Source organism: Coregonus lavaretus, assembly GCF_964263955.1.
Source record: "Coregonus lavaretus genome assembly, chromosome: 37".
Taxonomy (NCBI): Eukaryota; Metazoa; Chordata; class Actinopteri; order Salmoniformes; family Salmonidae; genus Coregonus; species Coregonus lavaretus.
The window spans coordinates 2,308,176-2,333,963 of record NC_140024.1 but is presented as its reverse complement, the minus strand read 5'-3'; the positions used below and the strand labels follow the sequence as shown (position 1 = coordinate 2,333,963).

General features: G+C 44.9%; 1 protein-coding gene across 1 annotated transcript in view; it reads right to left on the bottom strand.

The window, feature by feature from the left end:
- LOC311111696 (protein kinase C-binding protein NELL1-like) overlaps positions 1-25,788 on the bottom strand; it is a gene marked incomplete at its 3' end in the record, with an annotated part of 508,863 nt that overhangs the window by 268,508 nt on the left and 214,567 nt on the right. Inside the window, exon 5 of the mRNA XM_084154490.1 lies at positions 22,267-22,363. Coding sequence (XP_084010616.1) covers positions 22,267-22,363 — 97 coding nt within the window. The remainder of the gene's footprint in view (positions 1-22,266; positions 22,364-25,788) is intronic.

Sequence of the window (25,788 nt, the reverse complement as noted above, 5' to 3'; positions counted from 1 at the left end):
GTCCAGACAGGACTTGGTGCATCGCGGGAGGACTGCCGAGCCGGAACCAGACGTCAACACCTCTCCAGGGTCGAGGGCTCCCACACCAGGGTCCAGACAGGGCTTGGTGCATCGTGGGAGGACTGAGAAGGGGAGCATCGCGCCGGGGTCCAGACCGGACCGGGCGTGCAACGGGGAGGCAGGATAGGAGAGGAGTTTACTGCCTACTTCACGTCCGAAGCCGGAACCGGAGCCGCCACCGAGGCTGGGAGCCCACCCGGACCCTCCCCTAATGAGTCAGGGTTTTGCGGCCGGAGTACGCACCTTTGGGGGGGGGGGGGTACTGTCACGCCCTGACCTTAGAGATCACCTGTATTCTCTGTTTGGTTAGGTCAGGGTGTGATTTGGATAGATTCTAGTTTATCTATTTCTATGTTGGCCGGGTGTGGTTCCCAATCAGAGGCAGCTGTCGATCGTTGTCTCTGATTGGGGATCATACTTAGGCAGCCATTTTGCCTACCTATGTTGTGGGATCTTGTTTCTGTTTCCGTTTGGCTTGTTGGATGTTTAGCCTCTTGAACTTCACGTTCTGTTGGATTTTGTTATTTTGTCGGTGTTTATAATAATAAACGACTATGTACGCATACCACGCTGCACCTTGGTCCGATCCTTTATACAACGGACGTGACAGTATAGGAAAAAAGTGGAGGAGCAATTCAGCGGGTCAGAAACGAGGTGTATGTGGCAGGGCCTTCTAACAATCACGAATTACAAAAAGAAAACCAGTCATGTCGCAGACACCAATGGCGCATTGCCTGACGAGCTAAACACCTTTTTCTCACGCTTAACATCTCTGTGCTACCGAGGACAACGAGGGCTACGTGCTTACAATCTCCACGGAGAATGTATGCAAGTCATTCAAGCGTGTTAACCCTCGCAAGGCTGCCGGCCCAGACGTCATCACTAGAGCATGTGCAAACCAGCTAGCTGTTGTACTGCACACTGCCCTAACCCACCTGGACAAAAGGAATGCATGTGTGGATGCTGTTCATTGACTACAGTTCGGTCTTCAATACCATAATGTCCTCTAAGCTCACCACAAAGCTCAAGGCTGTGGGACTGAACTCCTCCCTATGCAACATGGTCCTTGACTTTCTGACGGGCCGTCCCCAGGTGGTGAAGGTAGGCAACATTACCACCTCCACACTGATCCTCAACACGAGGGCCTGACAAGGATACATACTCAGTCCCCTCCTGTACTCCCTGTATACCCACGACTGCGTGGCCTCACACAGTTCCAACTCCATCATCAAGTTTGCTGACGACATGACAGTAGTAGGCCTGATTACCAACAATGACAAGATAGCCTATAGGGAGGAGGTAGGCACTCTGACGGTGTGGTGCCAGGTAAACAATCTGTCCCTCAACGTCAGGAAAAAAACAAAGGAGCTGATTGTGGAAAGTTGTAAATGTGTACATATTATTGTCATTATTTCATTCAGTTCTCTTATTGACCTGCACTGTTGGAGCTCTGAGCTTAAAAATGTCAGTTCAATCTGTAATTAAATCTGTGCATGTGACTAATAAACTCATCTAATCTAATCTCTCTCTCTCTCTCTCTCTCTCTCTCTCTCTCTCTCTCTCTCTCTCTCTCTCTCTCTCTCTCTCTCTCTCTCTCTCTCTCTCTCTCTCTCTCTCTCTCTCTCTCTCTCTCTCTCTCTCTCTCTCTCTCTCTCTCTCTCTCTCTCTCTCTCTCTCTCTCTGTCTCCACCTCAGTAGTCTTTACTCTGCCTCCACCCCAATGGACATTTATTTATTCATTACTGCCACAGTTGTTATTATCTATATAGTGCTATTTATATTTCTCCCCAGGCTACCTGAGGCTACAGCCCCCTTAACAATTATGAGGATTTGTCAGTATACTATAAGATAAACAAAGTTAATCACAACATGATGAACACGGAGCCAGGGTTAAACATGGGTTCATCTCTCTTGCTAGGCAAGCACTTAATTGGTTCCTCTCACTGGTGTAGTCATTGTGTGCTAAATAGGACTGTTTTCATCTGACCTGTCATCGGGTCAAATTCCTCGCTCCTCCCTAATCCATGGCTGTCCTACCTTATCAGTGACTGAAACCAGACTGTTGCCTTTTGCCTCTCTCCTCAGGCAAAGTCCTGAAAAAAGAGCCAGAGTTCAGACTAAACATAATTAATTACAGCATGACGGGAGGGTAGAGAGGTGTTGGACTTGGGTATCTTTGAGAGATTGAGTGTGGACCTGCCATGTCCAACAATCAATCTCCAGGTCAAGCCAGGGTGAGCCGGGGTTGAACAGAGTTCAAACTGAACATGATTATTTTTGCATGACAGGGGCTTGATTGATTGCACCACCATTGTTTCCAAACTGAATACATAGAGGAGAAGTCAGATTTCGCCACTATCATAAACTAAGGAAGTGGGCGGAGCAGTCAAGAGGTGGAAACTGCAGACAGTGGTGGGGGAACCCAAGAGGGAGGGGTTGAGCTGAAATGTATGTAAAATGACTATATAAACTGAGAATTGGAGGGTGGAAAGGGAGATGCTTTGCAAACCATCTCGGCTTTGTCTATTGTAATAAAGTCTATCTTAATTCTACAAACACTCTGGAAATAATTTGGTTCTTTGATCAATATAAGGACGAATTTGCCACAACATAATTGCCGACCATGCCGACTGGAAAAAGAGACCAGAAGAGTGCTGCGCAAATTTGACCCAATCGAGTTTGCAAAAGCAATCCGTTGATCTTAGTCAACTGATCTGACTCAATTCTGGCATTCAATTAATCGAGGTTACTTGGTTGTTCATCTGGGGCGTTTGTTAAATTTTTCTGATTCATTTGTTCGTCCTGCTGGCCACTCTGTTCGATTTGTGTCGGCACGAGCGGCTGCTCATCTGTAACGGTATGGTTATATGACGTCTAGACATTGTATTTCGGCCAATCGTTTAGGGTTTGGTTTGGCCATTGTATTTGGAAACCTCAGAGGAGATTTAGGATTATGGTAAAATTGGATATAATAAAATGTTAATGTGATAGATTTGACATTCCAAGTTTGGGACTGTTAATAGAAAAAAATATTCCTGCAGGTTATACGAATAATAATTAAGTGTGTTGGGAAATAGTATTGTGTGAATGTGATATGAGAGTTGTGTGAATATGGGAATGAGTTTTAATCTGAAGTTTTGATAATAACATATAGAAATATGTATAATAAAATGATTGAGATTTGATAAAGTAATAAGTGGAATAATATTCATATACTAACTTGTGCACCAAAAACGTAGACGTACGGGAGGGGTGGGAAAGAATACATAGATAATTTGATAGAGATAAGGTTAAACATGATATGACTGTCTCTCATTGCGGAGCTAAGGTGGTGTAGTAAAGGAATTTCATTATATTGCAAGGAAAAACATAATCGATTTGATTAAACTTACATCTATTTCCAAATCAATGAATGTAGATTTGACTCGATGACTGCTAATTTATTCCCTTTGAGCATGTGAGATCTTTGCAAAGAAACACTTGGATGACCTTTAAGGCTATTTTCTGGTAATTGTGTTATGTGACAGATGTTAAGACTACAAACCATTGTAATTGGGATATACAGTAGTGGATTACGCAGTGACAGCAAACATAAAAATAATAACGTATGATATAGATATACTGAAAGACAGGAAAATAAGGTATAGGAATTTAGATACGAAAAACCTAGATTAAAAAAATAGATCAAACCTAAGCACAGGAGAGGAAAATTGTTTTATAGGTTTGAGATAAGGGAACAAAGAAAAATAAGAATATAATACCAAAGCACAGGAAAGCGAGTGTGGTATCTTAATGGGAAGTGAAGCAAGGGGACAAAGAAAATAAAAAGAGTATTAAAAACACAAGGGATGAAAATGCATTGCTGGAAAGAAGCAGAGTATGAAGACATATTAGGGAGAGCGATACCATTAACTGAGGGATATAAAAACCTTTAGCTGAGAAAGCTAACAGAAATAATTTACCTTACATCCTAACATAAACACTGAACCAAACATAAGATTTTCAACAGGAAGGCCAAGAATACAAGGAGTAGGGATGGCAGAAACACCAGTAGAAATCATAAAGGGAAGGTTCCCAGTGAGTAAAGAAGAGATCTCTGATAAATGGGAAAAATGAACCAGAAAAATGGCAAGTAGATGGCCAAGGGAAGGGACGTTTGATGTGGCAGTGTGTGAGGAAATGGATACCATAATAAATAACTATAGAGCAGGAGAGAAATGGAAAATAGAAGGAAGAAGAGAGGGAAAGAGAGAGACTTTTTGAAAATGTTCTGGGAGGAAGGAAAGGGATGTAGAGAGAGTATGTCCATAGCTAGAATGATATTAAAATAAAAAGTCAAAGAACCGGAAAAGGCTGGTTCTATTGCACCTCCAGCATACACACAAGTGGGACAATATCCTCAGGTCACAGGCCTAGTTTCAATAGCAGGGAATGTAGAGATAAAAGGAGGAAAAAGGAGGCCACAGGCTTCCACCCCAAAGAAAGGAAGGGAACCACACTTGTACATGGACGGCTGTGGGGGACTGAGGGGAATAATAGCAGACCTAGGAAATTATGAGATAAGTGAACAAAGTGATGATAGGCGAAGTGAGTGGGACGACACAAGTAATGAGGGAAGTGAAGAACTTAGACAGGGTGCTGACTCTGACCAAGAGTCACAGCATGGGGCTATGGGAGGCAAATCAAAAAGACAGTTGAGAAACAGAAAGACAATAAAAAAGCCAGATAAATACGAAGCTCAATGTCCCATTTTGGTAAAGGGAACACAGGTTCACTATGTGCCCTTGGGATCTCAGGACCTGGAAGGCCTGGTGACTAGACTGCCTAACCTGCATGAAGGAGCAGGAAAATGAATTAGAACATTTGAAGAACAAACAATGGGGAAACTACTGGTGGTGGGGGACTTGAAGGCATTGCTGGCCAGGGTGGTGGGAGTGGCCAAAATGGAGGACATGATGCTGATGAGTGGCCTAAGAAGGGGTGGTGCAAAGTGTGATGCTGGATGGAGAGACATTTGATAATTACAGGCCACAACTACGGCTAACTCTGAGGACAGAGTATCCAGCCAAAATAGACCCTAAAGCACTGAGAGGGGAACCATTGGGGGAAAGGAAAACCTGGCAAGTTACCTGGATGACCAGCTGAAAAGGTGGAGACAAGAAACAGAAAGAGACCCAGAGGGGGATCCATTGATGACAACACTGTTCAGGACATCATTGATGGGAGCGATGCCAACGCCTGTCAGAAGCATACTGGAAGATGTGGTGAGACTAACGTCAAGGTCACACAAGGAGTTCTGTGACCATGTTATCCACGCAATGGAGAAATACAGGAGGGATGAACGAAAACTGGCGGAGCATGGGAGAGACATTTAGAAAAAACTAACATTCTGCAACCAGGTTATCCATGCAATGGAAAAATACAGGAAGGACGAACAGAAACTGACAGAGCAGGGGAGAGACATTCAGAGAAAACTGAGACAGATGCAGCTGGAAGAGCTGACAAGAAAGGACCAGACATACCAAAATGGTGGAGCAGTAAGATTTCTAGGTGTCTGCTGGGGGTGCAATCAATCAGGACATACAAGAAGGGATTGTCCTACCAACCCATGGCGGCCTAGGATAACATAGTAATTAAAGTGGCCTCCCTGTGAATAGATGTTTTGTTTGTTTTGAGTATAATTGAAAATAAAAATAAAAATTCACCTGGTAAAGTAACGTTGGACGGAAAGACAGAGGTAGAGGATGATAGACATTGTAGAGGGCTTTCTGGGTTAAATGGAAAGTAGGTTAATTGGGAAATGAGAAATGTTGAATTGAATTGTTTGAGTAGATTGGAATTAAAATAATGCCTTCTAGTAATGTGAATGCAAATATGTTATTAGTTATTGGTGGTTTGTGGATAGACTTTAGTATATGCCATGATTTAGTATGAAAAAAGTAAATATGTATGCACTCACTAACTGTAAGTCGCTCTGGATAAGAGTGTCTGCTAAATGACTAAAAAAATGTAGTCCGTGGGTGAAGAAGAGTCGTGCTCGCTGGGCTATATACAGTGAGGGAAAAAAGTATTTGATCCCCTGCTGATTTTGTACATTTGCCCACTGACAAAGAAATTATCAGTCTATAATTTTAATGGTAGGTTTATTTGAACAGTGAGAGAGAATAACAACAACAAAATCCAGAAAAACGCATGTCAAAAATGTTATAAACTGATTTGCATTTTAATGAGGGAAATTAGTATTTGACCCCCTCTCAATCAGAAAGATTTCTGGCTCCCAGGTGTCTTTTATACAGGTAACAAACTGAGATTAGGAGCACACTCTTAAAGGGAGTGCTCCTAATCTCAGCTTGTTACCTGTATAAAAGACACCTGTCCACAGAAGCAATCAATCAATCAGATTCCAAACTCTCCACCATGGCCAAGACCAAAGAGCTCTCCAAGGATGTCAGGGACAAGATTGTAGACCTACACAAGGCAGGAATGGGCTACAAGACCATCGCCAAGCAGCTTGGTGAGAAGGTGACAACAGTTGGTGCGATTATTCGCAAATGGAAGAAACACAAAAGACCTGTCAATCTCCCTCGGCCTGGGGCTCCATGCAAGATCTCACCTCGTGGAGTTGCAATGATCATGAGAACGGTGAGGAATCAGCCCAGAACTACACGAGATGATCTTGTCAATGATCTCAAGGCAGCTGGGACCATAGTCACCAAGAAAACAATTGGAAACACACTACGCCATGAAGGACTGAAATCCTGCAGCGCCCGCAAGGTCCCTCTGTTCAAGAAAGAATATATACAGGCCCGTCTGAAGTTTGCAAATGAACATATGAATGATTCAGAGGAGAACTGGGTGAAAGTGTTGTGGTCAGATGAGACCAAAATCGAGCTCTTTGGCATCAACTCAACTCGCCGTGTTTGGAGGAGGAGGAATGCTGCCTATGACCCCAAGAACACCATCCCCACCGTCAAACATGGAGGTGGAAACATTATGCTTTGGGGATGTTTTCTTTTAAGGGGACAGGACAACTTCACCGCATCAAAGGGACGATGGACGCGGCCATGTACCGTCAAATATTGGGTGAGAACCTCCTTCCCTCAGCCAAGGCATTGAAAATGGGTTGTGGATGGGTATTCCAGCATGACAATGACCCAAAACAGATGGCCAAGGCAACAAAGGTGTGGCTCAAGAAGAAGCACATTAAGGTCCTGGAGTGGCCTAGCCAGTCTCCAGACCTTAATCCCATAGAAAATCTGTGGAGGGAGCTGAAGGTTCGAGTTGCCAAACTTCAGGCTCGAAACCTTAATGACTTGGAGAAGATCTGCAAAGAGGAGTGGGACAAAATCCCTCCTGAGATGTGTGCAAACCTGGTGGCCAACTACAAGAAACGTCTGACCTCTGTGATTGCCAACAAGGGTTTTGCCACCATGTACTAAGTAATGTTTTGCAGAGGGGTCAAATACTTATTTCCCTCATTAAAATGCAAATCAATTTATAACATTTTTGACATGTGTTTTTCTGTATTTTTGTTTTGTTATTCTGTCTCTCACTGTTCAAATAAACCTACAGTGTACCATTAAAATTATAGACTGATCATGTCTTTGTCAGTGGGCAAACGTACAAAATCAGCAGATGATCAAATACTTTTTTCCCTCACTGTAGAGATGTAATGTACGCAGTGGGATATTTGAAGCGGAGGTCTGAATAGGTGAATCGGAAAAGTTCTTTGACAATTTCTAATTATTATTATTCAATTCTATAGTTTGCGTAACACCAGTAATTTATGCAAACAGTTCATGAATTCTAAAACGATAATCTGTTTCTGATACGTTGAACAGTGGATGGCAGGTTGTTTTGACTATTACGCTGATGGGGCAGCACCAACTTTTTGAAGGTTCTAGATTTGTTAATCAACAGGTTTATATTTTTAACTAAATCAATGCAACAGGTTGCAGTGATTATATTACCGGAAAGGGGTTATGGGTTTGTTTATTTTAAAAGGTGTTTATTCCCTTAATTGAACACAATATTATCTAATGTGTCTTGAGTAGGATTATTTCTTCCAGGATTGATGGAAGTTCCCTAAAGTATGTATGTTAAGGGAGATGTAGGAGACCACGTCTCAAACAACCTTTTAATAGATGATTGGGATCAAATATCAATGATTCCTTACGCTGAGAAATTGACTATATTTGCTACAGGAAAAATTATTACATTTAGTGGGTTTGGAGAATCCTTGCGAGAGTCAAAGACAGTGGATTCTAAAAGGTGACATTAAAATTGGCAGTATGTATGGGCGACAGAATGAATGATAGTTACAAATAGTCAAACGTTGTATCACGCTGCATTTAAACAATCACTGAAGGGTGCGAATTTGAGACTTATGTGTTATAGTGAATTGTTATGGGCGTCGAATGACGAGAACACTGATAGGCCAGACCATCATCCCTTAGTAAACTATTTTGGTAGAGAGGGGCCACAAGGCATGTGGGAAAGTACAACCAGCAAAACAAGAGATACACATATTTGGGGGTTTCAATTTTGGAAGTCACAAAGCATATTAAACATGATCAATGCGACTCTGGAAAAACCTAGGGGTTTTAATAGCTTGAGACTGTATTTCGTTTTATTCTACTCTAGATTATGGAATTGACAAAACGGTGGAGAAATCACGAGTAATGTTCTTGAGGGTTTTCTGAGTTAAAAGAAACAGAGATGTAGACCGGTAAATTCAATGGAAAATACGAATTTCGAATTTGAATTCATTGGACTGGTTAAGAGTTAGCAAAATGGAAACTAACGAAATGTGTACTTTTTCTTCCAGGAGAATGGGGGTAGTGATTTTCCCTCTCTTTGAAAGGTTTTTATTTTCTGAGTGAGTTTTAAGTAAACACGTGATTTCTTTTGAAAAGAACAGTACTAAGGACTTACTGTACACTTGGGATACGAAATGTATGAAATGTTTTGACTGTTGTTAATGATTAGTCTACTATAGAATGAAACACTTCTTTGAAGAATTTGAATGACCTCTGACCTCTGTTCTGACTTTCTGGTGAGGCCTGATCACCCTCACTAGAGACCTTAGAAACATTGAGTGAGGTTTAAATGTAATATGTAAACACTGATAATTATGAATAGCCATATTTGTGATTTGGACCATGACAAGGTGTCATGAACCCTGCGTCCTGAGTCGGTTCCTGCCTGTGTTGCCGTTTTTCTGCTCTGAATCTCCTGTTTCCTGAAGGTTCTTGAACGCTCCCTGCCTGGTTGCCGGGCGACGTTGCTAGGCGGGAGATCTCCCGATTACCCGCACCTGCATCTCATCAGCTATCGGCACACCTGGTCCTGATCATCACCCTTCATATGCTCTGACCTGACATCCATTCCCTGCCGGATCATTAGCCATGAACAGTATGTTTGTCAGCGTATCAGCCTCTGAGTTACTAGCGTTAGTTTTGTTGTTTTGCACCTTGTTGGCTTGCCGTGTACTTACCTCCGTTTGTTTCTATCTACAGTCATTCTCCCGGAACCTTCACCCAACCCCTGCCTGGTTCTCGGCGGCTGCCGAGCCATCATTGGATCTGCCACTTCACCTCCACCAACTCATCTCCGCCACCCGCTCTGTCCCCTGGATTATTCTGCATCGTTTTTTGAATCTGTTAATAAATACTCACCTTCGTTCAACTCACCTTGTCCTGGTCTGCTTCTGGGTTCTGGCTTAGAAAACCGTGACAGAACGATCCGGCCAGAAATGAACCCAGCGGACCTGGACTCTGTTCGCCATGCCATTACCCATCAGGAAAGGATGTTGGGACAACACAGCATGGCGCTACAGGAGATAGCGTTGTCAGTTCGGAACTTTTCGACCAGTCTGACGAAGATCCAGTTTCAGCTCAGGTTGCCGGTGGAGAATCCACTACCGGTTTCACCCCTTTCGCCTACCGCTTCTGGAGCTGTGCCCTTCCGTGAGCCCAAGGTTCCGACGCCTGATAAGTATGAAGGGGATTTGGGAAGATGCCGTTCCTTTCTTATGCAGTGTGGATTAGTGTTCGATCTACAGCCCCACTCGTACGCCACAGACAAGGCTAGGACAGCCTTTGTGATTGAATTGCTGCGTGGTAGAGCCCTGGAGTGGGCTTCAGCCGTGTGGGAACGACAGGACACCTGCATGGCGTCATACCAGGAGTTCACGGCAGAGATGAGGAGGCTGTTTGACCATCCAGTCCGAGGTAAGGACGCAGCTAAGCGCCTGTTCTCTCTTCGCCAAGGAGCTCGCAGCGTCGCCGACTTCGCAATCGAATTCAGGACATTGGCTGTGGAGAGTGGGTGGAATGAAGAGTAACTGCAAGCGGCCTTTTATCAGGGGTTGTCGGAGCAACTCAAGGATGAGCTGATCTCCTTCCCGGAGCCTAGTGACCTGGACAGTTTGGTAGCTTTGTCTATTCGGGTGGATAACAGAGTCCGAGAGAGAAGGAGGGAGAAGCAATGGGGCCCGTCCGATCAATCAGCTTCTCGGTTCCCAGTCGGGTCAGGAGGTGGACCAGAACACGTCGATCATTGTCCACCACACGGGATTAGTGGAGAGGTCCTGCCTTCAGATTCTGAACCCATGCAAGTGGGGCGGCACGGGTTAACCAAGGAGGAGCGCCAACATAGACGTGAGACCAACCGCTGCCTCTACTGTGGGAGTTCGGGATATTACATCTCCACTTGTTCCCAGCGGCCGTCAAACTGCCCGGCTCGCTAAGTTTGGGAGGACTTTTAGCGAGCCAGTTACAACCTCTCAATACCCCTGTCAGACCCCGTTTCCCGGCTACCCTCATGAACAGGAATCAGAGTTTAGCGATTAACGCTTTCGTCGATTCAGGTGCCGATGGCAGCTTTATTGATGCCGACGTTGTGGAACAGCTGGGGCTTTCCAAGGAGCGATTACCGGAAGCCATTGAAGCTACCACTCTGAACGGCAGTAGTCTGGCACGTATCACGATGAGGACTGAACCGGTTAGGATGCTGTTGTCAGGGAATCATTCTGAGGTTATCTCATTCTTCATTCTGCCTTCTCCCCATGTTCCTCTGGTCCTTGGATACCCCTGGCTGAAGGAACACAATCCCTCGTTCGATTGGGTGACTGGCAAGGTAACTAGTTGGAGCATTGATTGTCATGCTAACTGCCTCAAGACTGCCTGTTCCCATTCTGTTCCCAGTCAGGTCATTGAGGCTAACCCCCCAGATTTGTCCCTGGTTCCCGAAACATATCACGAGTTGGGGGAAGTGTTCAGTAAGCAGAGGGCTCTGTCACTCCCTCCCCACCGACCATATGATTGTGCCATTAACCTGTTCCCTGGGGCTGCCTATCCCAAGGGACGGTTATACAGCATCTCCCGACCTGAACGTGAAGCTTTGGAGACCTACATCAAGGAGTCCCTAGCTGCTGGTCTCATTCGTCCCTCGTCATCACCCCTGGGGGCAGGATTCTTCTTTGTGGGTAAGAAGGATGGCTCTCTTCGACCGTGTATTGATTATCGGGGGTTGAATGATATCACGGTCAAGAACAAGTATCCCCTGCCCTTGATGAGCTCTGCTTTCGACTCCTTACAGGGTGCTACTGTGTTCACCAAGCTGGACCTACGCAATGCGTATCATCTGGTCCGGATCAGAGAGGGGGACGAGTGGTTGACGGGTTTCAATGCACCGATGGGTCACTTCGAGTATCAGGTGATGCCGTTTGGACTGACCAATGCTCCAGCAGTGTTCCAGAGTATGGTGAATGATGTCCTGAGAGATATGATCAGTCTTTTTGTGTTTGTTTACCTGGATGACATTCTTATCTTCTCGAAGGAACCTTCCAGCCACGTCCAGCATGTCAAGCAGGTTCTGCAGCGATTGCTGGAGAATCGCCTGTTTGTGAAGGCCGAGAAGTGTGAATTTCACGCCCACACTACATCCTTCCTCGGATACATCATCTCCAGGGGAGAGATTAGGATGGACCAAGAGAAGGTTAGGGCGGTTCTGGATTGGGCCCAGCCCGGTACGAGATTGCAGCTCCAGAGGTTTCTGGGGTTTGCGAATTTCTATCGGAGATTTATCCGTGATTACAGCCGTGTGGCCGCTCCTTTAACTGCTCTGACTTCCAGTACCAGGACCTTCAGTTGGAATCCTGAGGCGGACCGAGCTTTCCTGGATTTGAAGAAGCGATTCACCAACACACCGATTCTCTCTCAACCTGACACGGCCCGTCAGTTCGTCGTTGAAGTGGATGCGTCTGATGTGGGGGTTGGCGCCATCCTGTCCCAGCGATGCTCCACTGACGGTAAACTCCATCCCTGCGCCTACTACTGCGCCTCTACTCTCGTCTTTCGTCCCGCGGAGAGGAACTACGATGTGGGTAACCGGGAGCTTCTCGCGGTGAAGCTTGCCTTGGAGGAGTGGCGCCACTGGTTGGAAGGGGCGGAGCAACCGTTTATTGTCTGGACTGACCACAAGAATCTTGCTTATGTGCAATCGGCTAGACGTCTCAACTCCCGTCAGGCCAGGTGGGCTTTGTTTTTCGGACGCTTTAATTTTTCCCTGACGTTCCGACCTGGGTCTAAGAACGGCAAGGCGGACGCCTTGTCCCGGATGTTCTCCAAGACGGAGGAGAGTGGGGCCAAGACCGAGACGATTCTTCCCCGGAACTGTGTCGTGGGAGCAGTTATGTGGAGGATTGAGGAGGAGGTTATGGCGGCCCTTCGGACGCAGCCCGGTCCCGGTAACGGTCCACCCGGTCGGTTGTTTGTGCCTGAGTCGGTTCGTTCTGCTGTCCTCCAATGGTCCCACGCCAGCAAGATGGCTTGTCACCCTGGCGTGGCTCGGACGATGGCGTTACTTCGCAGACGATTTTGGTGGCCTGCCATGGGAGAAGATACTCGGAGGTTTGTTGCTGCCTGTCCAGTGTGTGCGCAGAATAAGAGTGCCAATCGGCCCAGCTCTGGACTTCTTCACCCCCTCCCTATTCCCCGGCGACCATGGTCGCATCTGGCCCTGGACTTTGTCACTGGGTTGCCCTCTTCTGAGGGGAACACGGTCATTCTGACTATCGTGGACAGATTCAGCAAGTTCGCCCACTTTGTGCCCATTTCCAAGCTTCCCTCGGCCTCTGAGACGTCCGAGATCCTGGTTAGGGAGGTTTTCAGGGTCCACGGGTTGCCCAGTGACATAGTTTCCGACCGTGGTCCTCAGTTTACCTCTGCTGTCTGGAAGTCCTTCTGTTTGGCCATTGGAGCTACAGTCAGTCTGACATCTGGTTTTCACCCCCCAATCTAATGGTCAGGCGGAGAGAGCCAACCAGAAGATGGAATCCATGCTACGCTGCCTTGTCTCCTCCAACCCCACCTCCTGGGTCTCTCAGTTGCCTTGGGTGGAGTATGCCCACAATACTCTTCCTACATCTGCCACTGGGATGTCTCCCTTCCAGTGCCTGTATGGCTACCAACCTCCCTTGTTTCCTTCTCAGGAGAAGGATCTCTCAGTGCCCTCTGTTCAGGCCCACATTCGTCGTTGCCACCGGACCTGGCACGGGCCAGAAAGGCCCTCCTTAGAGTTTCTGACCGGTATCAGCTCCAGGCGAATCGTCGCCGGATTCCCGCCCCCACCTATACCATCGGAGATAGGGTCTGGTTGGCTACACGGGATCTTCCCCTGCGGACTGAGTCTAAGAAACTGTCACCGAAGTTCATTGGTCCGTTTGTGGTGGAGAAAGTGATCAATCCTGTTGCGGTTCGACTCAAGTTACCTAGAACGCTCAGAGTCCATCCCACCTTTCATGTCTCCTGCCTCAAGCCTGTTCTCCTCAGTCCTCTGTTGCCCCCTCCGCCTCCTCCTCCTCCCCCTCGGATGATCGGAGGTGGTCCTGCCTACACGGTGCGCCGCATTATGGATTCCAGACGGCGGGGCCGGGGTTTCCAGTATCTCGTGGACTGGGAGGGGTATGGTCCTGAAGAGAGGAGTTGGATTCCTCGGCGTCAGATCCTTGATGCTGACCTCCTTCGTGACTTCTACCGCCTCCATCCTGGCGCTCCGGGTAGTCCGCCCGGTGGCGTTCGTCGGAGGGGGGGTACTGTCATGAACCCTGCGTCCTGAGTCGGTTCCTGCCTGTGTTGCCGTTTTTCTGCTCTGAATCTCCTGTTTCCTGAAGGTTCTTGAACGCTCCCTGCCTGGTTGCCGGGCGACGTTGCTAGGTGGGAGATCTCCCGATTACCCGCACCTGCATCTCATCAGCTATCGGCACACCTGGTCCTGATCATCACCCTTCATAAGCTCTGACCTGACATCCATTCCCTGCCGGATCGTTAGCCATGAACAGTATGTTTGTCAGCGTATCAGCCTCTGAGTTACTAGTGTTAGTTTTGTTGTTTTGCACCTTGTTGGCTTGCCGTGTACTTACCTCCGTTTGTTTCTATCTACAGTCATTCTCCCGGAACCTTCACCCAACCCCTGCCTGGTTGTCGGCGGCTGCCGAGCCATCATTGGATCTGCCACTTCACCTCCACCAACTCATCTCCGCCACCCGATCTGTCCCCTGGATTATTCTGCATCGTTTTTTGAATCTGTTAATAAATACTCACCTTCGTTCAACTCACCTTGTCCTGGTCTGCTTCTGGGTTCTGGCTTAGAAAACCGTGACACAAGGACAGAGAGAGAGCCCTGAATGAGGGAAATTTGTCAATCTTACTATTTCCCTCAATTACCTTTTGGGATACAATTAAGTTAAGATATTATCAAAGGTTGTCATTCTAGTTTCATTTATTATTTTGGTTTAACAGGCAATGTTGTTGTTTAATTTTTTGAACACATGAATCACGATTTGAGTCATGTGTCCAACGGGGGGAATTACTGGTCCCTTGGGTTATTTGGTAAATAAGCAAATTGTATTAAGAATATGAGCAGTAGAAATGAATGTGTTATGAGTTAGATGGAATGTGTTATGTGCAAATATATTTGTGGCCAGAGACAAAGTACACAGGGTGCCTGTCTCTGAAACTAGTGGGCTACAACAAGCTGCAAGGATGTGCCTTTCCTAATCTCAGGGCTTCTCCTGACTGATGAGAAGATAGGGTACAGTCTCACCTAAAACATTTCTTAATACTTTCTTCCCACGGGTGAAGGCTTCTCTGCCCAACCTAGCAGGAGAATCTGAGCATTATCTGTGCCCTGGAGACTTTTTGGCAGTAAACGACTACAGAAGAAAGAGCTGGAAAGACCCTAGTTGGAGGGACCCATACCAGGTGTTGCTGACTACCTCGATGATGGTAAAAGTGTCAGAGACAGATACCTGGATCAATGTGTCCCACTGTAGGATAGTTCAAACCCCAGAAGAGGAAGATTGCCCCACCATTGGGTAGCATTGTTTTCTTTTGTGTCTTTCTGTGTCTGTGTGTCTTTGCAGTAGTGACTCCAAGCTTCCCTATTGGTACGCTGCCAGAAGGACACTCTCCGCAGACCGATGTCGATGGATTGAGAGGGACTCTGCCTGATCCGGAGACCCTAGTGACGGAAGAAGGTCCCGAGCCAAAGAGACCATACATCATCACCCAGGCAGCACCGACAGCTGTACGGATAGAGTGGAGCTCAACCTGGTATCATCAAAACCACTGCACCAGAATACCACGAGGAAACCGACGACCTAGAGATGAGGGAGCTGAGGATGCTGGAGCTGGCCAGAATCAGGAGATGGGGGAGGATGGCAATGGGAATGCTACTGATGAGCTACGTGCTCTGGCTGATTCCCTCAGCGGAGGGACAGACCTCCAAGAACATCCAAGACATCCAAGATTATACAAGACCTCCAAGAATTTCAAGATCTTCCAGACATTCAAGATGCACCTGACTTCCCCACCATAGATTTCTCTGTCTTTGTCTAGTTCCCCTAACAGAAATTGAGATCTAACTTGCTGATCCTGTGACTCTGCAGGTGAAGTTGACAGGGTGATAAGGGAAGTATGTTAGAAATTGGTGTTAAGAATAATTGGTAAAACATAATAATTTGTCATATAGTCAATGCTTACATGGATTTCTTGGATTGGAAATTAACTCAACTAAACTGTTATGATATGTCCTCTCTCGAGGTTACTACAGATGGTGTATTGATGCATAGTAGGGATGATTCGGTCAAGAACGGTGTGAACCTCAATAAATAAATAAAAACTCTAACCGGCTGAAGAGGAGCAACAAAGGTGTTGAATGGGGTACTGTCAAGCACCACTTCTACCAAGAGACCTGAATCAGAACCAGCATCCAATCGAAGCTATCAACTGCCTTTTCTCACATTCCTTTTATCTCAGGAGTGTGACAGGAGTCCATGTGGAGTGGGCATGAAGAGAGATCTGTTCAAATACAACATATATTATATATTATAGTCATTTAGCAGACGCTCTTATCCAGAGCGACTTACAGTTAGTGAGTGCATTATTATTATTATTTTTTCATACTGGTCCCCTGTGGGAAACGAACCCACATCCCTGGCGTTGCAAGCGCCATGCTCTACCAACTGAGCTACACGGTATACATCTCTCATGATGCTGGTATACTGGTTGGAAAATGGACAAAACATAATGGGGTTTGAGGTGGTAGCAGCTCAGGTGAGACATTGAAACTTGGGCAATCCAAGTTGAACTACACTGCTCAAAAAAATAAAGGGAACACTAAAATAACACATCCTAGATCTGAATGAATGAAATAATGTTATTAAATACTTTTTTCTTTACATAGTTGAATGTGCTGACAACAAAATCACACAAACATTATCAATGGAAATCCAATTGATCAACCCATGGAGGTCTGGATTTGGAGTCACCCTCAAACTTAAAGTGGAAAACCACACTACAGGCTGATCCAACTTTGATGTAATGTCCTTAAAACAAGTCAAAATGAGGCTCAGTAGTGTGTGTGGCCTCCACGTGCCTATATGACCTCCCTACAACGCCTGGGCATGCTCCTGATGAGGTGGCGGATGGTCTCCTGAGGGATCTCCTCCCAGACCTGGACTAAAGCATCCGCCAACTCCTGGACAGTCTGTGGTGCAACGTGGCGTTGGTGGATGGAGCGAGACATGATATCCCAGATGTGCTCAATTGGATTCAGGTCTGGGGAACGGGCTGGCCAGTCCATAGCATCAATGCCTTCCTCTTGCAGGAACTGCTGACACACTCCAGCCACATGAGGTCTAGCATTTTCTTGCATTAGGAGGAACCCAGGCCCAACCGCACCAGCATATGGTCTCACAAGGGGTCTGAGGATCTCATCTCGGTACCTAATGGCAGTCAGGCTACCTCTGGCGAGCACATGGAGGGCTGTGCGGCCCCCCAAAGAAATGCCACCCCACACCATGACTGACCCACCACCAAACCGGTCATGCTGAAGGATGTTGTAGGCAGCAGAACGTTCTCCACGGCGTCTCCAGAATCTTTCACGTCTGTCACGTGCTCAGTGTGAACCTGCTTTCATCTGTGAAGAGCACAGGGCACCAGTGGCGAATTTGCCAATCTTGGTGTTCTCTGGCAAATGCCAAACGTCCTGCACAGTGTTGGTCTGTAAGCACAACCCCCACCTGTGGACGTCGGGCCCTCATACCACCCTCATGGAGTCTGTTTCTGACTGTTTGAGCAGACACATGCACATTTGTGGACTGCTGGAGGTCATTTTGCAGGGCTCTGGCAGTGCTCCCCCTGCTCCTCCTTGCACAAAGGCGGAGGTAGCAGTCCTGCTGCTGGGTTGTTCCCCTCCTACGGCCTCCTCCACGTCTCCTGATGTACTGGCCTGTCTCCTGGTAGCGCCTCCATGCTCTGGACACTACGCTGACAGACACAGCAAACCTTCTTGCCACAGCTCGCATTGCTGTGCCATCCTGGATGAGCTGCACTACCTGAGCCACTTGTGTGGGTTGTAGACTCCGTCTCATGCTACCACTAGAGTGAAAGCACCGCCAGCATTCAAAAGTGACCAAAACATCAGCCAGGAAGCATAGGAACTGAGAAGTGGTCTGTGGTCACCACCTGCACAACCAGTCCTTTATTGGGGGTGTCTTGCTAATTGCCTATAATTTCCACCTGTTGTCTATTCCATTTGCACAACAGCATTTGAAATTTATTGTCAATCAGTGTTGCTTCCTAAGTGGACAGTTTGATTTCACAGAAGTGTGATTGACTTTTTGTGTTGTTTAAGTGTTCCCTTTATTTTTTTGAGCAGTGTATGAAGCTATCTGAAGAACATAATGAAGAGACACCAGAATATTGACTGCCGGGGAAGGAAGGGGATGTTATTTGGGGTATCAGGTCTACACACTGCTAAATTTATAGTAATTTAGACTAAGAATGCATTGAGATACTGATCTGAAGTTTTTCTCTTTATGAGGAAGCTAAGGCTGGAATTATGGATAATTACACTGTATGTTAATATACATGTACATTCTGCCAGTGTCAATGGGTGCTAAGTTGAGGTTTTAACTTTGAGTGATAGGACCAATATGAATCACTAAGAATTGTCATTCTAAATTTTATTTGGATAATTAATTGTATTATGATTATGAGTTGTGATTGATTTGAGTAAGTTATTAATATGTTAATAACTAAAGATGTTGACACTTCAATTAATGTATTAGATCATGATATTGATTATTTTGATTGTTATACTACTTGTGATATGGGTAAAGAAGTTATGTGAGCTAAAGATGTTGACACTTTTCTCAACATGCCCTGGTATTGCGTATACAATCGCAAGATAACTGCCTTAAATAGATATTATGGTTAAAACAACGCTACGTTAGTTTTAATGTGTTAGCATACACGTATATGGTTTATTTTGAGTAGAAAACTTTTAATCTTATTGTTTGAAAAATAGAATGTTAATGCACGATTGTGCCTTATATCATGAACATGTTGATTTTTATGTCCCAAAGGGGAGATTGATGAGGATTTTTCAGTAAACTATAAGATAAAAAAAGTTAATCACAACATGACGAACACGGAGCCAGGGTTAAACATGGGTACATCTCTGTTGCTAGGCAAGAACTTATTTGGTTCCTCTCACTGGTGTAGTCATTGTGTGCTAAATAGGACTGTTTTCATCTGACCTGTCTTCGGGTCAAATTCCTCGCTCCTCCCTAATCCACGGCTGTCCTACCTTATCAGTGACTGAAACCAGACTGTTGCTGAAAACGGAGCCAGAGTTGAACAGAGTTCAGACTAAACATGATTAACTACAGCATGACGGGAGGGGAGAGAGGGGTTGGGCTTGGGTATGTTTGAGAGAGTGTGGACCTGCCATGTCCAACAATCAATCTCCAGGTCAAGCCAGGGTGAGCCGGGGTTGAACAGAGTTCAAACTGAACATGATTATTTTTACATGACAGGGCTTGATTGATTGCACCACCAGTTTCCAAACTGAATACATAGAGGAGAAGTCAGACTTCGCCACTATCATAAACTAAGGAAGTGGGCAGAGTGATCAACAGGTGGAAACTGGAGAACCCAAGAGGGAGGGGTTAAGCAGAAATGTATGTAAAATGACTATATAAACTGAGAGCTGGGGGGTGGAAAAGGAGATGCTTTGCAAACCACCTCGGCTTTGTCTATTGTAATAAAGTCTATCTTAATTCTACAAAAACTCTGGAAATACTTTTGTTCTTTGATCAGTATGAGGACGAATTTGCCACAACAACAACAACAACAATAACAGCTTCGCTTCTTCTCCCAGATAAGCTCACAGTAATTGGTATAGACAGATCTAAATGAATACATTAACATCCATGCTTTAACATCTACATGCATTGTTTCATAATGCCCTTATTCAGTCGCAAACCCATATACACCTACTGTATGTGCAATGCATTGTCGATGCATATAGAGCAACAATGGATTTGAAATATTTGTATAAGCATTTAATTCAGGGACGGACTGGGACCAGACATCGGTCTGGGCACTTCTTAACTCAACAGCCATTATTTTATTTCTTGAGGCCCCCATTTTTAGTCAAATAATCATAATTATGTGCTTGAAACCCAATTTAGACAGTCCCAATGGGCTAAAGATCAGCCGATCTGGCATTTGCCTGAACTGCCCTATGGCCATGGTTTAGATACAGTAGCCAATCTTATAGAGAACTACTGTATGTTACTCCAAGCGAACATTATTGTAACACTCTCTACAATGTAAATGCTGACAATTGTCCTAACCTAAATATATGTTGTACACTGTACACAATATAGACATTGTAGAAATTGTTGTTCTTACTTTTTTAAAGTAAAGCCAACTTATTAAATTTTAGAGACAGCTGTAGGTAATGGATTAGGAATGCATAATATGGCCTTTATGTTTAAATAAAGCTATAGCATGAGCTGTGAATAAGTGGTTGTAAAAAATATATACTGTAGGTGAGATTGAATTTCCAGCACATTTCCTGCACCAAATCCATCTCTGAACACAGCAAAACAAATACCCTCCTCCCTCATCCACAGTCACACCTTGAACATTTCTAGGTTTCTAGGCCATCTGTCGCTGCTCTTCCCATCAACTCTAATGTAAACGCTCCTGCACCTTAGACTGGAGCTAGACAGCTACTGCTTTGAATACTGAGTTTTTCTTCCTCAGATAAAGAGAAGGGGATTTCTTGATGCTTTGCGTGGGCCCAGTAATCATCATACGGATAGAGAGAGCATTCTACAAGGTATGGGTACTACAGATGCTGTGGAGAATAGAAGATGACACTGGCTGTGTCCCAAATGGATGCAGGCACTGACAGACTGTGGGTGGCATGGGAGGCATGGGATAATCTATTCAGGCTCTACGCTGTATTGCTGATCAATACATGAGATGAAATCAAGATAGAAAAGAGGCCATCGACTGCTCAGTAAGGAATGTCGGTCAGTTGATCTCTCTCCACCTCTATACCCCTCCCTATTTTTCTATCTCGGTACTACATCCCATTCCTCTTTCTCCCTACCCCTCTCTCAATAATAACGGATAAAGGGAAAGGGGGATACCTAGTCAGTCTAACTGAATGCATTCAACTGATATGTGTCTTCCGTGTTTAACCCCTCAGGCTACATTGAGGTTACATTATGTGGAGTCTTACCATAGCATGGTGTTGTTATTGATGGTGATAAATAGAGCCATAATATCATAATATCCATAATACTTAGCGGTCAAAGAGGGAAATGGTTCCAATAGTTTATCCACCACTCATTTTTCCTATAGGGGATCTTAGAAACACTTAAAATAAGGGCTGTGTTTCGTGTAGGCTTACCCAGGCGTGATGTTTTGATAACCATGTAAATCTCTCTCGGACAAAGTGATTTTTATCAATATATTCAGCTCTATTTACTATCAGATTCTAAAATGCTAATTAGCATCAAAGTAGACAAATCGCTGCAAGCTCCTGCATGTCATCTCTAGCTGATACCTTTGCTAACAGGTATTGTGTCAATTTAGAATCTGCACAAGACAGTTCACAGAAATGAAGCCTATTTATTCATTACTACATTTAGATAACATTATATTGTTAATACAGAGATTCTTACCTTTGCCTCGATTTGGCAGTCTCGTCCAGATCATCATGGCATTTGTAGTTCTTTATAATAGTCACATTAGCAGCTAATTAGCATTCATTTTTGGGGGATACATAGAGGCGAATATATTGATAAAACTCACCTTGTGCTAGAGAAATTTACACGATCATCAAAGTGTCATGCCAGGGTAAGCCTTCACGTATCACAGCCCTTATTTTAAGTTTTTCTAAAATCCCCTATGGGATAAATGAATGGTAGAAACATTATTGGAACCATTTTCCTGTTTGACATCTAGGTTTTATGGGTATTATGACTCATACTGTGGTAGTCTATAGTGTACAGACACTTTGACCTTGACAGGGTAGGTTATATGAGTATAGATGTGTAGTAACGGTAGGGCAGTTTTACCTGGCAATCACTAGATGACCATGCAACAAAGGACACATTTGGCTACATTGTCATAGGTGGTGAGCAAGTACATGAGATATTTGTTCTTAATTCAGGGTTAGGCTAGTAAAATCATATTTATGGAGAGAAAGAATGGTACTGCCATGCATAGAATGACAAGAGAGTGAAGACTGTTTTACCTTGAAGAAGCCATGCATGCTTGAGGTTATATGGTTACAGTGATCGTGTATATGGTGGTGAAATTATGTTTGTTTTACCTTGAAGAGGCCGTGCTTGTGGCTATGCTGACCCAGCCACACTCCACTGCCCAGGGTCAGATCCATCTGAGGTGGGTCTATTATTCGCTCGTAAATCCTGTCAACAACAAACAATCAACAGAGAGACAGTCAGATTCTGAAATCTCTCACACACACACATACACATAGATGGAAACGCTGAGGAGGGCGTGTGTCTTGCCGGTTCCTGCTCGGCTGCTTTTTTATGGCTATTTTTTAAATTATGACTTTTTCTCTCAGAATGTTTGTGCAATAATTACACCGGCGATGAAGAATAGGAAGGAAAGGGGGACTCCAAGCTAGCTGAAAAGACGGGCTACACAGCCTCCTCTTCCTAGTATCCTGATGGCTAACGTCCAATCACTGGAAAATAACGGTGATTGAAGCCTTGCTCTGAGTTCACAAAGTGTCTTTTCCTGTGTCTTTTTCTTACAGAGAAAAACTTGACTCTGCTATTCAACCAGACAGCTTTTCCATTTTCTGTATGGATCGAAAGGTGGCTTCTGGTAAGAATAGGGGGGAGGGGTATGCTTCCTCATCAACAAATCATGGTGTACCGAAGTTGAAAACATCTCGAGTTCCTGTTCACCCGACCTGGAGTTTATGATGCTAAAATGCCAAACTATATACAAACACCAAGGTGGCAATCAATGAACTGTACAAGATCATTAGCAGCAAGAATCCTCTCACCCGGAAGTAGTCTTTATTGTCACTGGTGATTTTAACCAAGCATGTCAATTTTTAACAAACATTTTTATATCACCAACAATTATCCTGCCCCACAAGAAGAAGAAAAGAACGTGCTGGACCATGTATACACCAACATCCGTGATGCATACAAAGCCATCCCCCGCCCCCACTTCGGCCAATCAGAGCATGTCTCTCTGTTCCTACTCCCCGCCTACAAGCAGCAACTCAAGAGGGAGCCACCAACACAGAGAATAGTGAGGCGCTGGACAGAGGCAGTCCCAGTGCTTCAGGACTGTTTTGAGAATATGTTCAAATATTCATCCACCCAGGACTAATCCATCAACATTGAGGAATATACATCATCAGTCACAGGCTTCATTAGGACATGTGTTGATGATGTTGCACCCACAATAATAATCCAAACATACCCCAAAAACCCTGGATGAACAGAAATAACCATACCATGCTGAGAGCACGTAGTGCAGCATTCAATGTCAGCAGAATGAACGACAGATGACAAGCATGTACGCGCTCCGCAAATCCATTAGGGATGCAAAAAAAATATACAGACTCAAAATGTAATTGATGGTTGACAACTCAGACTTGTGACGCATGTGACAAGGACAACAGACTATCACGGACCACAAAGGCAAATCCAGCTGTGTGGTGCCCACCGTGCCTCCATCCCAGAAAAGCTTAACACATTCTATGATCACTTTGAGGCAGACAATACCGAGCCATCAAGGAAGACTCTTGCTGCTCCGGACGACCAGGTGCTTTTGCTCTCAGAGGCTGACGTAAGGAAAACTTTCAAAAGAGTGAACACTTACAAAGCCGCTTCAAAGAGACCACCATCGTCCCAGTGCCCAAAAAAACAAGATGAAATGCCCAAATCACTATCAACCCGTCGCATTCACCCCGGTCTTCATTAAGTGCATAAAGGGCTGGTCAGGATGGCACTGCAGTGGATAGCTGCAGTCTTACAGGCTCCTGACCAATTCTGCTATTTTGTGTGTGTTTCTACGCTGATCTTAACTTTTTTTGGTTCCGCCATCATTTCCTATGACCGAAAACAACTTCTGGACATCAGAACAGCGATCACTAACCTCAAATTGGATGACAATATCTACTTCAACAAGTTGGCAGTTCTGGACATTCTGCCCCTGACAAGGCCCTGATCCCCGGGACTTGAAACAGGAGGCGGCAGTGAAAGAGAGGCAAGCGAGGCAGCGTCATGATGAGACTATGTCACCAAGCATGTAGACCGTCATTGCCCTCTGTTTTGTTGGAGAACATGCAGTCACTGGAGAACAAACTGGATGAACTCCGTTCGAGACTATCCTATCAACGGAACCTGAAAAACTGTAATATCATATGTTTCTCGTAGTCGTGGCTGAACGAGGACATAGATATACAACTCACAGATTTTTCTATGCGTCGTCAAGATTGGACGGCAGATTCTTGTAAGGTGAGAGGGGGAGGGGTGTATCTCTTTGTTAACAACAGCTGAGGCGCGATCTCTAATGTTAAGGAATTATCAAGTTCTTGCTCACCTTAGAATACCTCTTGATAAGCTGCAGACCATACTTTTTACCATATTTTTTGTAGCTGTCTATTTACCACCACAAACCTATTATGGCACCAAGACCGCACTCAACGAGCTGTATAGGGCCATAAGCAAACAAGAAAATTGACAGTCAGAGGCTGGATGTCTCATGGCAAGTGATTTTAATGCAGGGAAACTGAAATCTGTTTTACCTCCTTTTTACCAGCATGTCACCAGTGCAACTAGAGGCAACAAAACTGTATTTCACCTTTACTTCATACACAGAAACGCATAAAAGGCCCTCTCCCTTTGGCAAATCAGACCATATATCTATCCTCCTGATTCCTGTTTACAAGCAAAAACTCAAACAAGAAGTACCAGTCACACGCTCAATATGGAACTTGTCTAATATGGCTGATGCTAAGGACTGTTTCACTAGCACAGACTGGAATATGTTCCGGGATTCATCCAATGACATTGAGGAGTTTACCACACAAGTCACGAGCTTCATTAATAAGTGCATCGATGACGTCATCCCCACAGTGACCGTACGTATTTGTATTTGTATTAATTAAGGATCCCAATTAGCTGCTACCAAGGCAGCAGCTACTCTTGATGGGGTACAGCAACATTAAGGCAGTTATATACAATTTAAAATAATAGATGACATTACATTTCATAAACCTTTACACAATAAAATAAGTGTGTTCCCTCAGGCCACTACTCTACTATCCCATATCTACAATACAAAATCCATGTGTACGTGTGTGTAGAGAGAGTGTCTTATCATGTGGATGTGTGTCTGTGCCTGTGTGTGTCTCTTCACAGTCCCGCTGTTCCATAAGGTGTATTTTTACCTGTTTTTAAATCTGATTCTATTGCTTGCATCAGTTACCTGATGTGGAATAGAGTTCCATGTAGTCATGGTTCGATGTAGTACAGTGCGCCTCCCATAGTCTGTTCTTGATTTGGGGATTGTGAAGAGCCATGAGATTTACATGCATACAATTAATGTTAGCTCTCCATGTAGATTTAAGGGCCAGCCGTGCTGCCCTGTTCTGAGCCAATTGTAATTTTCCTAGGTCCCTCTTTGTGGCACCTGACCACACGACTGAGCAGTAGTCCAGGTGCAACAAATCTAGAGCCTGCAGGACGTGCCTTGTTGATAGTGTTGTTAAAAAGGCAGAGCAGTGCTTTTTTATGGACAGACTTCTCCCCATCTTAGCTACTGTTGTATCAACATGTTTTGACCATGACAGTTTACAATC